The 17,110-nt window shown below is 38.4% G+C and overlaps 1 protein-coding gene across 1 annotated transcript in view; it reads right to left on the bottom strand.

Moving 5' to 3' along the window:
• Positions 1 to 17,110, bottom strand: part of LOC126153279 (uncharacterized) — a 63,823-nt gene that overhangs the window by 17,721 nt on the left and 28,992 nt on the right. The window contains exons 5-8 of the mRNA XM_049916061.1: positions 10,893 to 11,474; positions 7,823 to 8,215; positions 3,167 to 3,679; positions 1,950 to 2,360 (exon numbers count right to left, since the gene is read on the bottom strand). Of these exons, the coding sequence (XP_049772018.1) occupies positions 1,950 to 2,360; positions 3,167 to 3,679; positions 7,823 to 8,215; positions 10,893 to 11,474 (1,899 nt within the window). The remainder of the gene's footprint in view (positions 1 to 1,949; positions 2,361 to 3,166; positions 3,680 to 7,822; positions 8,216 to 10,892; positions 11,475 to 17,110) is intronic.

The raw sequence follows: 17,110 nt of genomic DNA, 5'->3' as shown, positions 1-17,110 counted from the left end.
AAAAATACAACAGAATTCCAGTCATCATCAAACATTATTTCCAAACTATTTTCAATATTATTGATAACTGATTGTCAATAAGATGCCTTTTACTTTCAAAGGAGCACATAAATGTAAAGTCTGGTGAGAACTGTGGAAGTAATCGATCTTTTATTACTCTACCCTAGAGCATTCCAAGCAAGATTATGAACTGATGTGACTATTTTACATGAGAAAGGAAAGAGGTTTTATTTAATTAACAAGATAATTTCTTTCATGTCTAATTTCCTTAAACCAATTAAAGACTGCAGACAGATGAGATTTCCTAAATGACAAATTCAGTAATATCAAGCCACCAGACTGAAATTCAAGCACACTAAAAAATCGCTATAGTCACCATATTCGTTGCAAGAGAACAGCAGCTGAACTGATACTCAAATAAATTCTAATATAGGCCTTTCATTTTTCAGTCCCGTTGTACATTTTTAACAGTAAGTATAGAAAGTCTACCCATTCCCACAGACCAAATATTCCCCACAACTGAAAAAAAACTTTCTCTCAACTGGAGCAGATGTCCCATGCAAAGAAATCACTAACTTAACCATTTTAGAAATATTGCAACATGAAATATCTACCTTTTGAAACACCTTAAAAATGTCTTTCAACTTCTCTTCAATAGTATCTAGTACTTTCTCAGAATTTGACCACAACCTACACTGTGTTTTTGAATTATCCACAACTAGTTCACTCTCTTCTAAATCACATTAGGCAATTTCAGTTCATTAATTTATTCGCTGCAACATACTACTTTATCAGAACAAGTCCTCCACAATTCTTAAACCCCAGCAGGTTAACATACACACACTTTCTTTTCCAAATCCTTGAATGGTGAGACAGAAAAGGAATAGAGATAAAGTGATCAAAAATCTGTAGACGAGTTCCTTTTCACACAAAAACAACATCACATTGCCCCTGTTGTGTTGCCAAATGTGAGAAGTTGGTGGTGAAACCACCCTGCCTCACCACTGATATCAGTGGAGAGGCACCACCATAACAAAATATCTAAAATGAGATGTCGAACAAATAGGTCTAAAAAGAAATTATCCTCACCAGTCATAAAATTCTCAATCCCTGATATTTTTTCAACCCTGGACAGTGTTAAAAAACTAGAACTGCCCAAGCTAATCCCAAACATACTGCAAGCCTAAATATAGAACCTTCCATAGTTTTTAACAACTACAATTTGACAAAACCCACAACAACTCATTTTAGGTAGGATGCTGAGATTGTCAGCCCTTTTCACAGTGCAGCGATAGAACAAAATTTAGTCACTTCTAAACCTTTTTGGGTGGCAATCAATCATGAACATCAGCTGACAAATTAGTGTACCAAAAGTAATGAGAGCCTTGTCAGAAATCTTATTAGCCATTGCTTTCTGTATATCAGAAACACTTCTCCTCTTTTTATGAGCAGTAATATAGCATGTGTGCTGGTAGTCCACTACACTGAGCAAAGTAATAATGATGCTCAAATGTACAAACACTGAAATTGTGCCACAGTTTTTGGAAATAAAGCAGAACTACGTAGCTCAAAAAACTGTAGTACAGATTACAAAATATTGCATTAAATTTGCAATGGTAGAAGTTAGTCCCAGAATGTCAATCTGAGTTATTTATTTATTGCAATAAAAACTTTACCAGTAATGTTAGGATTAAGGGTCTGAATGAACAGACAAGGCAGAGCAGTGATAGCATCTTTCTAATACTTCTTACGTACAGAAATGACTCAATGAAGAAATCAGATAGAGACTTAAATCAATTAAGTGAAATCCATCAAAACTGAATAAAACTTACTCAAATGTCATTAAATTACATCACTTCTCAGCCCATTAATGTACTCCCCATTTTGCTCAGGTGTATTAAGACACACCTAGTTGAAATTCCAAATGCACTAATCCTATCACTCCATACCTGCTTCAGTTCAGCCTTTGTGCGTATCCTTGCGAGGCTTGCAGCTGTGTGGTCAACCTCTGTTGCAGTGTGATCAAGACAGACCGAATCAACTGCCTTAGGGAGGTGCAGTTTGTAGGTACCCGGAGGTTCTTGCATCTGTGCAGATGGCTGAGTCTGCTGTTGTTGCCGGAGCTGCTGCTGCTGCTGCTGCTGCTGCTGTTGTTGTTGCTGCTGCTGCTGTTGTTGCTGCTGCTGCTGCTGCTGTGATGGTGGTGGTGGCAGCTGTTGTGCCTGGCGACTATTCTGCTGTAGTTGATTCTGCAGCTGACTGATACGAGCTTCCTTCACTTCCAGGCTGGTGCGCAATATGCTTATCACGTGCTTGTCAACTATGCCCTGGGCAGTTGTCATAGGAGCCGAAGCTCTCACCTGTTCATAAAAATATTTTTAAGTGAAATGAATTAAATACCAGTTAACACTGCTACAGTATGTTTAATTTTACGTAATCCACTCAGTATTGCATCTCACATTTTCAGAAGTACTCAAGTAATCTATCAATGATTAGAGAAAGCTGCAAAATCTTTGGATCACCAAGAATTAAAATTACCAAATACTACTTGTTTCAGTGGGTACGTGAGGACTTACAGTCTCTGAATTAACATTTCAGCAACACCTCAAAGAGAAAAACAAGTATGGAGAGGTATAAATGAAGGAATTTCTTTGGAAGTACAACAAAACAGTAAAACATATTTAAGACAAACTTGAATCACAGTGTTGTGATTGGTTAGGTATGCTGGTGTACTGTTTCTAGGTTTTTGATAAGGTGGTCATTAAAACCATTGCATAAAATACTGAGACAAAATATTTAAAATATGGTAAAATAAAATGTCCACCTATACTAATTCAAATAACAAAATACTCTCTCTCTTCATATACATAGAACATTTTGCAATGTGTGTGTCCCACTAAACTATAAAATAGAGGGCAGCCCTATAATAATGTGATATAGAAAACAGAAACAGACATTTTAATTAATTTTTCCCTTTCATTTAAAAGTTGATGATAATTATGAGGTGGGCATCCAAAAAAGTTTTTGTGGAGAGCAGTATGATCCAAGTTTCTCATGTTAATACATACATATCTGCATAACACAAACATAGTCAAGGGCATACATACCACCAAAGGCTACCAGTTTGGGCATTATTAAACTGTCTCAATTACAAGAGTCAACAAACCTGCTGCTGTTGCTGTTGCTGCTGCTGCTGATGGTGATGCAATGATTGCTGGTGCTGTGCCTGTGGCAGTGATCCAGCCAAAAGCTTCTGCAGTGAGTGGCCTGTCTGGTACTGGTAGTTAGGTCCAATACCGCCATATGGCATGACAGGTTGCTGGTGCACATTCTGTTGATGGTGTTGATGCTGCACCTGCTGTTGCTGCACTTGCTGCTGCTGTTGTGCCTGCTGATGCTGCTGTTGAGACTGGACAACATGGTTGTGGTGAGGATAGTTGTGCCTGCCATTCATCTGCACCTGGTGTTGCAGACTGATCTCTGACTGAGATTGCTGCTGCTGTTGCTGCTGCTGCTGTCGTGGGCCATTGTAGGAATGGATACGCTGCTCTATCTGCTGCTCGATGGCAGTCCTCCAAGAGTCCAGGCGAGGAACTTTAGCTACCGTATGCTGCCGCGTGTCTGACACGGATGAACATGAGGAACGTTTTTGGCCTGTAGTGGCCGAGTGATCTCTGGCCTGAAAAGAAAGAACATTTACAAGTGTTATTCCCACCACTTGAAACACATCTCTTGAGAACACTAACGACAAAAAGTGGAACTAACAAACTTTAGTGCTGTATTTGCCAATAAATAATTTTGGTCATCACATTAATGAGATCTAGCATCATTTCTCATCTTACTCAATTCTCAAACATGCAGGAAAGGATGAAACAATGAATTTATGGACATGCATCTATCAAAATATTTCCACACTACTGATACCGAAAGCAAAACTTAAACAATAAAAATACTGTAATCCAGCACACTCAGGAAGTCAGGAATCATACTGACATTTGCCAGGATTATACTATGATATATTTAGCTGAGTCAAAATCTATTCAATCTCTATCAAGCACAGGTACAGTGCAATTCAAAATGGTTATAACGATTACAAACAAATACAGCTATTTAATGTGAAGTCATACATCAATAATAAGTACAGATAATGTAAACAAAAGTTTGAAATTTCAATTGTTGGTAAAGCGCATTGAATCACAAGTCACGCACAAGTGGTGATATTTATGTGAATAGTTCCATATCATACATGAAAAAGGCAGATTCCGTACAGATGGACATGGTTGAACAATGGCTGATGCCACAGCTTGATATGGTTTTCATGGGGTACATCTTTCCACAAGATAGAGCACCACCACATAAGAGTATGAAGGTTCATACTTTTAAATTAATGTCTTCCAAACTGTTACACTGGTCGCACTGAAAATGATGACACTGTTCTCTTGGCCACCCAGATCCATAGACCTGATACTCATGAACGGCAACCTGAAAATGTAGCATCTATTTTTGGTGAAAAAGAAAAAGAAGAAGAAGAAGCAGTGATCCCCAAGCTTTTCGACTGGAATGTTTACTTTTGCAAAAACTTCAACAGCTTTTTTCCAAAATGGTTATTGCCTGTTTTCTACTTTTGGCTCTATTGAAGCTTTCGACAAATGTTTGATTCCACTGAGAAACGGCAGCATTGTCCCACTTGTGAACTCTCAGTCATTCTCTGACTTAAGATGTTTTCTCAACATTTTTCTTTTCCCACCCAATTTAATAATTACAAAATCTGTAGAATATTGACTTCGACCCTTCGTGGGCATATGATCCATATATGACAATGTTACAGATAGAACCAACAAAGTAAGTAACATAGAAGTAGAATCAAAAATAAACTCTGTTCGTACATTACGCAAAAGTTTCAGTGTAGTCAACGTATGCCAACAGGTTTTGTTTTGCAATCACTATACTGCAAAGTGCAAATAAATAGCCTACACACATGTTCAGTGTTTCTGCGAATGCAGAACTAACACACAGTCATAGGGATCACAAATTCCTTGTGGTGTGGTGAGGGTCGTAATCAAACTTGGTGATGAAAAACTCGGTGATGAAACAGGATTAGTCTCTTGATTCATTTCAAAATAACAGAAGAAAACAACGGGCACCACACAACACACAGATTTGGTAACAGCTACCACGCAACTGCTTGCTGAGATTGGCAGTGTCATAAAAGAGGTAATTCAGGCTTGCCTCTCCCAATGATTGATGCAATCACAATTCGCAATACATGCCACCTACAGCTGTCACGTTAAAGTGTCCACATTATACTAAGTTATAAATTTAGCTAGCAGGCAAACTTATGAATTTCTTTGTTCTGAGAGCCAGATCCCACGGTTGAGTCCCATGTTGCACTGGGTGGCATGTATCTTACAGACCATTCAACTGCCCACGATCAGCAAGGCATTGAAAACACTGGTACATCTTTGCATTTGCACACTTTTTATTCTGCAAACACTTTCTTATACACATTAACATTCCAAATTAGGCTTTGCCAGATGACGTGCAATACCAGTAACCAAAAATTGGTTTCATTTGCGATATTTATACACAGAAAATAAAGCTATTTTAAATTACTCTGATAAAATAGTTTATCTAGATACAGTTCACTATTTTATTAAATAATTTAGCAATTTTGCATTTTCAGGCCAAGTTCACATATATATTCGCTCAAATGCATATTTTGCACCTACTCATTAGTCTTTGTAAGGGGGTATGAGACAGATATTGATACAACCTTCGGTGGAAACAATTATAAACTCAAAACTTTTATTTCTAATGTGCTTGAGTTGGCTACTCCACTTAAGCTTCAGACTGTATGGTATGAAATGCATAGTCAATTAGATGTTGTTTGTGTGATCAAAGGGAATCATATAGCACACCTGTAAGGCATGCAAAAAATATTGCATTCTCTGTCATTCTCATCAGTGTACTGCCACACTTTAAATGGTTATAGCCATTTATAATCGCTATATTCATTTTGAATTGTCCTGTATCTCTCAGTTCTACAGCCAGTGCCAACTGCACAACAGAGGAAAACATCAAGCAACAAATGAACAAAGTACATTAAAAAAGCAACAAAAATAATTTACAAATGTCCTATAAACGAACATGAACTCAGTTATGAAATAGAGTTTGTTGTACAAAGAAAACGAAACTATACAACATAAAAGAACATTTGGGATAGAATGTGTAGCACTGGTGATTGAGGAAATCAAGCCATGGACTGAGGTTAGTGCAAGAGCAAATTAAAAGTAATTTTTTGAAAACATTTCTTGTCACAAACAACACCAGTCTGGCTAAATACTTTAAAAATGGATTAAAAATAAATTTGGTTGCAATAAATGTTTATACACAATGATTATCGGTGTCAGTCAAAATGCAACATCTTCAAACTGTTTATTACATTATGGTAGGTGGCGGTGGAGAACAGAGCAGGTGTTGTGACTCCACAAATGTCAACTGCAGTTGATGTTCATGGAGTCACAAGACCTGCTCTGTTCTCTGCTACCACCTACCATCATGGTATAACTGGGCTGAAGATGGTCACATTCTGATCGAGACCAGTAACCATTGCAAATAAATACTTTATTGTAGTCAAGACTGTTTTTAATCCATTTTTAAAGAAAATAAAAGTTTTACCACTATACTGAACAACATATTTGCTCAGAAGAGGAGAGAAAAGTTGGCAGTTGGGGTGCTGTATGTATGGAAGAATTCTTCAGCAATGTCAAAACAATATTAAGAGAAATGGATTTAAACTTCTTAAGGAATAAAAAAAATTATACTCTGATAATGCGGGATTTTGTTAATTACTGACTGATTGTGAATGCATGTTGACAAAGGTAAATTTCACATCAGAAAGTACTGCAATGAAAGGAATAGGAATGAAGACTTTTAAAGCAAAGTAAAAAATGACAATGAAGACAGTGTAACCATTGCACAGTTCAGCATGTGATGGGAAGCCAAAAAGATGTGAATACAAGTCATAAGGAAGTTGGAGGTTTTATTTTAATGAAGACTGTGTAGTAATTTATAAAAGACAGTCAATCAAAAAGGAGATAGATGGGAAAAAATTTAGTATGTTCATTATTACAAAGTAATTGCTATAACTGTGAGACACGTCTGTCAATGCATTCATGGAAAAATGTTTGCATTTACCTATGGAACAATGATTGTACACAGGCACTCACCTCTTCATCCGAAGCGAAGTGTTGGCCACAACTGTCTTTCTTTGGGCTCCAAAAATATGAAAATTAGATGGGGAGATATCAGGATTGTACAGAGGATGTGTACAGGCTTCCCAGCAAAACTTCTGCAGCATACTCTAAACAACTCTCACACACATCACGGTTGTTTCGAGTATGGTGCAAAGTTTTGCTAGGAAGCCCTCTACGCATCCTCCATACAGTCCTGATCTCTTCCCATCCAATTTCAATATTTTTTAGCCTTGAAGAAAGGCATTCATGGCCGTTGATTTGCTTCAGATGAAGAGGTGCGCATCTGAGGACAACCGTGGTTCCGTAGGCAACCACAAAAAATTTTCCATGATGGCACTGACCATCTTGTCTCACTGAGGGCAAATGTGTTACAATAAATGCAATTTCTTTTGAAATAACAAACAGTTAACTAACTTTTTTCCATCTGTCTCATTTTCATTTGACTGCCCCTTACAGGAATAATTACATGAATGTGATCTACGATGCAACTGTCAAATGAAGTAGCCTATGCCTGTGGTCTCCATACAAAGTACAAACCTCAACAGATATAACAAACTTCACATTACCTGTGCATAGGATGCCACACCCGTTGCCTGAGTCCCATACTCAGTGCGACTGTAGGATTCAACAGAAGTAGCTGCCCTCTTAGAGGAATCATAGCCAGGATAAACAGGTGTAGAATATGGCACTGCCCTTTGCTGTGGGACCTGCACCCCGTAGTAGTGGGACTGTTTGTTCAACTCATAAGCTGAGGATGGAGCAGCAGAACTGGCTTGTTGGAGAACAGAAGCAGCAGCGGCTTTCTTGAAGCTTCCCATGTGAGGAAGGGTTCCACTACCCTGCTGCTGCTGCTGCTGCTGCTGTTGCTGCTGCTGCTGAAGTTGTTGTTGCTGCTGCTGCTGCTGCTGCTGTTGTTGATGCTGTGCACTGTACAGTTGATGCTGGGAACTGTTACGGCTCTAAAAGAACACCAAGCACACACGGTAAGAACACCCACTACAATAAATAACATAATTATGGAGGAGAAATAATACACCGATTTCCTGATGGAAACCACATGCTGCATCCATCAACAATGAAACACAATTGCATACCAGTCAAATACTCTTAGACGACTCTTAAGCATGGTGGCTGACCAGTGTAGATGAATCAACAGAAATCACATAAAAGTGAACAGTTACGCTTTATGTCCACTGCCAGTGTTAGTTTGCAGACAATACAGTATTTAGGAAGTCTATGTCTACCAAACCAAACGTGACATGTGAAACTAACAATCATTGAAATGTATCTTCATTCTGACTGGGTCCATAGCTATGATGAACGTTTTAGATGATTTTGAGATGCCTTCAGCTGACATTTTCTTTGATGGATGTAAAATTGTACTATTTTGGCTTTAGCCTATTTTCAGGTATCAAAAACTGAAACTCTGTACACTGAATGCATTAATATCACTTATGAGTTAAATATAAAAACAAGTCATATCCCAAAATATACTAGGAGACATATAACTAACTTTATACAACATTTGTTAATACCTCTTTGCTACTATGTTGTAATTATGACTGCATGTTATAGTCATAAAGTAAATTCAAAAATTTTTTTCATTGTTATGAGAGCACATTACTAATCAGTAGTTGCTGCAAAGCTATATTTCCTAGTAATGTATGTTAAAGACATTAACTTTATATAGAGCTTTTCAAAAACTGCTGAAAAGTAAAATGCCCTGATAATAATGAAAAATGTTTCCAATTTATTTTATGGCTGTTACATGCAGTCATAAATACAATAACTACAACAGAGGAGTAAAATCTTCTGTTATATAATCCTCCCAGCCTATGTTTGGGTATGATGTGTTGTTACATTTAATCTGTAAGCAATATTAATGCGTTCAATAAGTAATGCTTGCATATTAGATACTTGAAAATGGCACTAAGCCAAAATTTTAGTCATACATCCAATAAAGAAAATGTCAATTGTAGGCATCACAAAATCATTTAAAAAAGATCACTGAAATGTTGGTGTACAGGAACTCGTAATCTCTTTTACTGCGCACATGAGACACATTAAACAGGGTGTCATCAGCTAGCTAAGGCTAATATTGATTGAAAGACATTCAGTACTGATCAATGTACTGCAATTTCAAGACTTCAATTTGAAGACTGCAGCGGCCACATCATTCTGATGATTCTCTATTCAATCTCATTACATTATGTGCACAGATAAGAACGAACAGAAACAAGAACAATCATCAAGCAATACAGTTTTTTATTACAATTCTGTTTGCAACAGAAAAATGAAACGCAATGACGCATTCATCAACCCAAATGCTAGTAATACCACAATGCTTGAGGATATCTCATTTCTTTCTGTCACTTCTGTTCATCCACAATTCTACGGTTTAACACAAAATGCAATGCAATATAATTCAGCATTTTACACTCACAAGAAGTGTTCTCAGAGTGAACACCAATTGCAGTATTAGAAAAAATGCAAACTTGACAGAGATTAAATTCACAGTTTGGGGTCTAGCAAATGTACATGGAGCAACGAAAGCTATGTTATGCAAAATTTATGCACGTTAAAAATTATGGCACAAGAAAATGAAATTTTGTAAGAAAACTGAAGACGTTAACAGGTTATTAGGCACTGTTATGTTAACAACAGAAATACAGGTCATTACAACAGTCTGTGTATTGTCGTATTTTCATTAGTAACATGCGAGCTATTACATCCTGTAAAGAAAGGAAAGCTTTACAGAATCAAAATTACATCCCCGCAGTGAGTGTCCTGAAATTTTTCATCCCACATATTTTTCTAATTTTTAATACAATGCCCTATTTGAATGTTCAAAGCCACAACTGGTATATAACGCTTAAAATTGACAATCGAATACAGTATCATGCAAATCCGTGGAATGTACGCTAACCCAAGTATTTTATACGGCCTAGAACAAGCTAATATAAATATACTCTAGCAACATGCTCTTTATACCATATGCAAACTATGCTTGTTTGTACATATTTATAAAACGTATTATAATCATGTTAGGAACAGCTAACATTTGCAAAAAAAAAAAAAAAAAAAAAAAAAGTGTAAATCGACAGCTAGACAACAAATTTTAAATTCTGAATTTTAAGTAGCCTATATGTGGTCAATATATAAACAAACAGCAAAAAAATGTTTACTCCATCCTTTACTAAGTACATTACATCATCCTAATTGCGAAAAAATGTTTAGTCCATCCTTTACTAAGTACATTACATCATCCTAATTGCACAAACATTTGTGAACACATTGCTCCCATAAAAGTGCTTGCAGAAAAGGAAAGTGTACGGAACTGCAAGTGTTACATAAGAAAGGATTCTCATTTAGCTATGAGGCAAGACAAAAGTTACGATCCATGTTTGAGACAGTTATGCACAAACTGTGGTTAGGTAAGGTTTATTCCAAAACTCACAGACAAATTGTGTGTCACATAAAGCAATTTAAAGCCCCAGATCTGGTCCCCAGCAAGCAAGACTGTTTTATATCCACGATCTCTGCACCAAAAGCACTAACTGCCTTGGCTCGCAAGTGCCAACCCCTAGGCGATTCTGATATAGATGAGAATAATTGAGCGAGAGAACTTGCTGTTACCTGGAGGTGGTTTTGCTGGAGACGCTGTGCATCGTAAGTGTGGTGTGGGTGTTGAGCAGAACCAAAGTTGGGCACAAAGTCGACCTTGTGTGCAGCAGATTGTCGCCCACGAGGGTCAATGGTGGGGTAAGCGACACTGGAGGGCAGCTGCAGGGGTGGCAGCTGCACCTTGGCACCGTGCAGAGCCGCTGCCAGGTCGGGGTCATCCTTGGCAGTGGAGTCGGCCGACTGGCGCACTGTCTTCACTGACAGGTCCAGTGGTGACTCACGCTTGCTGCGGGCTCCTGCACCGGCACGGCTCGCGTGCGTTGCCGGCTGGACCTGCTGAGAGGGAGCGACCTGGTGACTGCCGGATGGGATAAGGGGTGCAGGTGCTGGCACTGGCGCAACCACAGGGGTGGGTGTGGCAGCTGACACCGCACCACCCGCCGATGACGAAGAAGACGAGGATGCAGATGCCGAGCGCTGCGGCTGCACCTGGTGCTGGTGCTGGTGTTGGTGCTGAAGCTGGTGTTGGTGGCCATTGGTCAGCACTGTTGACACGATGGCACTCGTGTGCGGACGTGTAGCTTCGTAGTATGCCTGTCAGCACAACATTCAACAATTAACATCAGTGTGTCGAAAACGTCAGACCATGGTAATGCAGAAAATACAAATTAACTACCTCATATGTAAATAAAGCCAATGGTCAGGCCGAGTTGCCGATGTTAACTTAAATATTTTTGAAATACTTGAAGATACCGTAATAAGATTTAAAGTCAGTGATAGCATGCAAGGGGAAAAGTGTTTTAAAGTATGATGAATCTCAGTATCTTTAACCTGAACAGATTAAATAACACTTTCATCATCACCACCACCAACACCACCACCAGCTATGATTTTAAGTCAATTCATCAATAAATGTGATGTGCCATACAAACATATTATATTTATTTACTGATATTTTTTCTTTAGATAGGCCGTATTTATTAAGAGTGTCTACATCTCTACTGATGAGATTATTATTATTATTATTATTATTATTTCGGCCTTTATGTTGATCAAACATTGTCTCACACAACACACTTTGGTAAGAGAACACAATAAAATTAGTTTCAGTATGCATTTACCGTGTAGTACGTACAATGCACAAGACATTGATGAATGCACACTACTTTGCACAGTGCAAACAAAGGAGAAGTGGGAAAAAAGTCCAAAATCTGCTGACTGTGGTAGATATATAGACTATTTCGTGAATAAATACAGCCTACTTAAAGGAAAAATGAATTCACTAAATAGTTTTGTGCATGAAGCTGGCACTAGTCATGGCAAATTCTTACAAAATTTAACGGTCCCGTAAGGCATCATCACTAAACTACTTTCTGTCTCCAGCACTTAGAATTTATTGTCCACTGAGTTTAAACAAATACGTGGGTGGAATTAGTTATTTCTAACATTATTTCCAACAGCTATCAACTCACAAAATAAGTTCAACAATATGTCAACATATCAGTTGCGTATGTAGTTGCTCAAAAAAGAGCTACTGTACACGAAAACAGTTTGCAACTTGGGTGGTGGTGGTGGTGGTGTGGGGGGGGGGGGGGGGGGGGGGCAGACAGCAAGCAGCTTGCCTAATAACTCTCCGCATTTACTTACAACAGAGACAGCACAGTGAGAATGTGGTGCTGCAAAAAGAATAGAATGCATCTCCATCAACATCCACTGTCACAGGATACTTGCCGTTATATCACAAGGTTTTCTTCTCGTTCCATTTGTGTAATTATAGACCACGGGAAAAATAACTACTTACATATCTCTGCACATATAGTGCCTAATTAGTCTTAACTTCATCTCGTGCCTAATTAGTCTTAACTTCATCTCTGCAGTCCCTACAGGAGCAATAGATACAGGTCAGCAGAATATTCTTAAATTCCTCATTTAATACTGATTCTTGAAGCGGCCAGTTCTAGCTTCTCAGCATTTCCACCAGTCTAACAAACTTGTGACTATTCGTGGTGCCCTTCTTTCTATGCATTCAATATTGCCTGTTAATCCTACTTGGTATGGGTCCCACACAATCGACTAATATTCTTCAAAATCCTTCCAATGAACCGAAGTTTGCCAACTAATTTACTACAACTGAGCCAACTGTTACACCTGCAAGTACACGCGAGTCGACTGATTCGAATAGCTTTTTACTGATATTGTAGTCAGAAAATGATATGTTTCTGCATTTTGTGAAGTGCACTACTTTACATTCCCGACCATTTAAAGCAGCAACTATGAACCATTTTCAAAACTTCTCAAGACCTGACTCAACATAAGCGTAGCTTTTGTCTGGTAACACCTTGTTATTGATCACTGTACGATTTGCAAAAAAACTTACGTTGGAACTATTACTGCCCACCAGGTCATTATTGTGCAGTTAGGACATCATAAACTACATTTGCAAAAAATTGTAACACAGGAAAAAAAATTATACAAAAGATGGAAATTGCAAATTGGGCTTCCTGGAATATCGGTATCTCTTAATGCTTACAATACAAGAGACTGGATCCGAGGCTTCCAACTAATATCGTCCGCAGGCATTACTACTAGATTCCACATCTTATGGACTGAATGCATACCTTGAAATGTCCGGCATAACTTTTACAAATGTACAAAATTTGTACTGGTAATTCTCTCTTGTGTGTACAGCACTGATGAGGTCTTGCTTGACATAAACAACGTTTCATTTCGGCAGTCACGAACAATCCCAAGTATAGAAAAGGGCTCCATTGTTGTGCAGTTTACTCTGTTGTAAACAAGGTAAAGGATGACTTACGATTTTTAATGATTTAATTACTCTGAGGAACAAGCAGCTGTCGAATCCCATAATGTAAGACGATGATTATGTATTACTGCAATGCCTGTGTTCGTTATACGGCTATATGACGTAATGATAAAGGGGTACGGGATTGGCGCCAATAATAACGGCTTCCGCCCGTTGCCCCTATCAGAATCATGTCGCTGCGAACAATATTGTTCATTTTGAGCGTCACAGCTGTGACACAACTAATTCTCTTCTCTGACAGGTGTGGAACATTTGACGTCAGCCTACAGGAGCTACCTAATCTAGATCAGTATCAATTCGCAAACAATACTACTGACACCTGAGAACCTCGCCTATCAATCGTATTATCTGAACTTGGAAACTAACTGCTTACGATAACATATGACATCACTTTGTAGCATCAAATTATTGTCGAATCACAGAGATAAACTGTTGGTGTGGAATATACTTTGCCCGCAGATTTTTTGCACTTTTTTCCGACTTCCTTTCTAAACGTCCTAAAGCCATTCTTGACGAATGTACATGCCCCGAACGATGCATTCTATCAAAAGTCTCCTTAATTCCAGGAGACGAACAATATTGCTTTACTAGGATCTGCTACATTAACGAAATTGTCTACAGCCTCGCGCGGTCTAGGGCGCCTTGCCACTGTTCGCGCGGCTCCCTCTGTCGGAGGTTCGAGTCCTCCCTCGGGCATGAGTATGTATGTTGTCCCTAGCGTAAATTCGTTTAAGTTAGATTTAAGTAGTGTGTAAGCCTAGGGACCGATGGCCTCCACAGTTTGGTCGCGAGGAACTTACCACAAAATAGTCTACAGTGCGCGTAAGCAAGAATATGAAAGCCTGTCCTGATTTTTTTTAAAGAATTTGGGTCGATAAAATACGCAGTACTTACTGTGTAATTTCACAATTACAAAATAAAACGGGGACGCGGAAGGCATTGTTGTCTGTTTTCACAATTATTGTTCTTCTCTTCTTCACATGAGTAAATACCGTTTTATCTTGAGCAAACGAAAGTTTCTGTATTCATGACAAGAATCTGTTGGGATCGGTATTAAGACATACTCTGATACAAAAATAAACAGTTATTTCACTTTCTTTCACAACGCGTTTCGAGTGCTTTAAAACCCCGTCGATCAGTGGGTTACTGTCGAATTTATTTTTCTCGTTGTAGCCCGCTGTAATTCATCTCGGAGATGTTCCAACAGTAAGAACGCTCAGGATTGTTACAATTATACATTTGTGTCACTGAATAGCACGCAGACCCGAAACAAGTAAGCTGCATTTCAAGTTTTCAACAAAACAATTTTTTGCTTAATGTTTGTGTGTCATTTCATAGTACAAATGTGTATTTATAACGACCTCAGTGTTCTTTTTCCTGGAATATCTCCAAAACGAAGATTAAGACAGGACAGCTGGCTACATCAAAATAAAGGAATCCTAATGTAACTCACTAATCCATCTGAATATGTCAGTGTAAGGTTAGAAAATAAAAGTGACTGGTACAGATAACTGTTTATTTTATACCATAAACAGTCATCTTCCCAGGCGCAGTCGAATATGGACGGCATAATGTTACAGGTCTACACTGTTACACCGATCACTAACTACTAGCTTAAGTACAGCAACAGTCTTCAGAAACAGAGAGCTAAAAGACGTGACTGGCTGGGAGACCCCGGGAACAAGTTCAGACACCTAATTCTGGTGTTTTCCGTCCTTTGAGCACAAAGGAAACTTTCCTTCGCGAACTCTTGAGAGTTGTGCCTTCAGTGTATCTGTTGAGTGTAGATGATCTTAATGGGCGTATGTAGTATCGTGCTTGTGTTGTGTTACGATGAAAGAAGGGAGCGGGTACAAGCTAGTGATTTCTGCGGCCACCTGGATTCCTCAGAGCGAATCACCAAGGAAGCGGCTGTCATCGAGCCGAATTTAGTTTAGTTCAGATATCTGCCTGCCCCTTGGATCATATTCATGACAACTCGCTAAGATGCGAAAGCGTAGTTGGCGTAACTCAATTCAAGTGTCAGTAGGTCTACAAATAATCTGCATTTTCTCTGCGAAAACATGGGTACATGCTGGCCAATTCCATAGCTGCTTGTTTTATCTTAATATAATACAAAATATGCTAAGTATTACCTAACCGCTTACATAGCCCTCCATTCATAAGTTCATTTCTATAGTTGAGAGAGTTGTCAAGAGGAAATGATTTAAATTACTTTTTGAAACTTTCATTTTCTGCCCGCATCTTAAATTCGCAAGAAAAGGTGGTCACATATTTTTTTATGATGACGTACTTACCTCCTTTCTGAGCAAGAATAAGGTTGAATTGAGGATAGTGGAGGCTATTTTTGTTCCTACAGTTATTTTATGAACGTTACTATTGTTTTCAGACTATCCTTGATTCTACACAACAAACTTCATTACAAGGCAAATGAACTATGAGGCTATTGTAAATACGCCAATTTTTTAAACAACTGCCTACAAGAAGATCGAGGACGGACACACGACATTACCCTTAGAGCAGGCATTGACGTCCGCAAAACTGATGCTAGGCGGGGTAAGATACAAAACTGCCATATTTGATGTCAGAGAACTTGAGAAATTCCAGTTGATTACTGGTTAATAATAAACCAAAATAACCAGCAAAAATGCCATTAATTAATTCTCCTCAAAATGAAGAAACAGGAAATAAACTTTAAAAACGCTTATTCAACTTATAATACGTGTAACAGCGTTTGCTTACAAAACTTCGCATCTGATCATGTAAATGGATTCTATAGAAAATAAATGACTGCTGTAATTATAAAGATCCATAAAAAGTTTTGAAATCTATATTCTTTGAGTTCTTCAAGTATAACACAGCCCAGCATTCGACAAGACGAATGTTGGTAGCCATCCAAAACATCAAAAACTGCCGGGTACAATCGACTCTTAACAGTCTAGAAACCAAGACGAAACTTATCCTGCCCCAGAAGTTTGACAAACTTCTGTGCAGCCATGCCAACTGGACTGCTACATTCTTAATTCTTTGACTGCACTTAGTGCTTTGTTGCAACCATAGGTTTAGGAAGATCGGATTACTTGGAGTGGAGATCTTTCAGACTTTGATTTTTCACCCTTTTTCCTCTCTTCTGGCGCAGAAAATACTAATTTTTTATATTTCAATTGATGCATTTGGGTTCATACAGGGAAGGACTTGAAAGAGCAGTTGAACGGAATGGACAGTGTCTTGAAAGGAGGATATAAGATGAACATCAACAAAAGCAAAACGAGGATAATGGAATGTAGTCGAATTAAGTCGGGTGATGCTGAGGGAATTAGATTAGGAAATGAGACACTTAAAGTAGTAAAGGAGTTTTGCTATTTGGGGAGCAAAATACCTGATGATGGTCGAAGTAGAGAGGATA

Source organism: Schistocerca cancellata, chromosome 2 (assembly GCF_023864275.1).
Source record: "Schistocerca cancellata isolate TAMUIC-IGC-003103 chromosome 2, iqSchCanc2.1, whole genome shotgun sequence".
NCBI lineage: Eukaryota > Metazoa > Arthropoda > Insecta > Orthoptera > Acrididae > Schistocerca > Schistocerca cancellata.
This window is presented reverse-complemented; position numbering and strand designations above follow the sequence as displayed.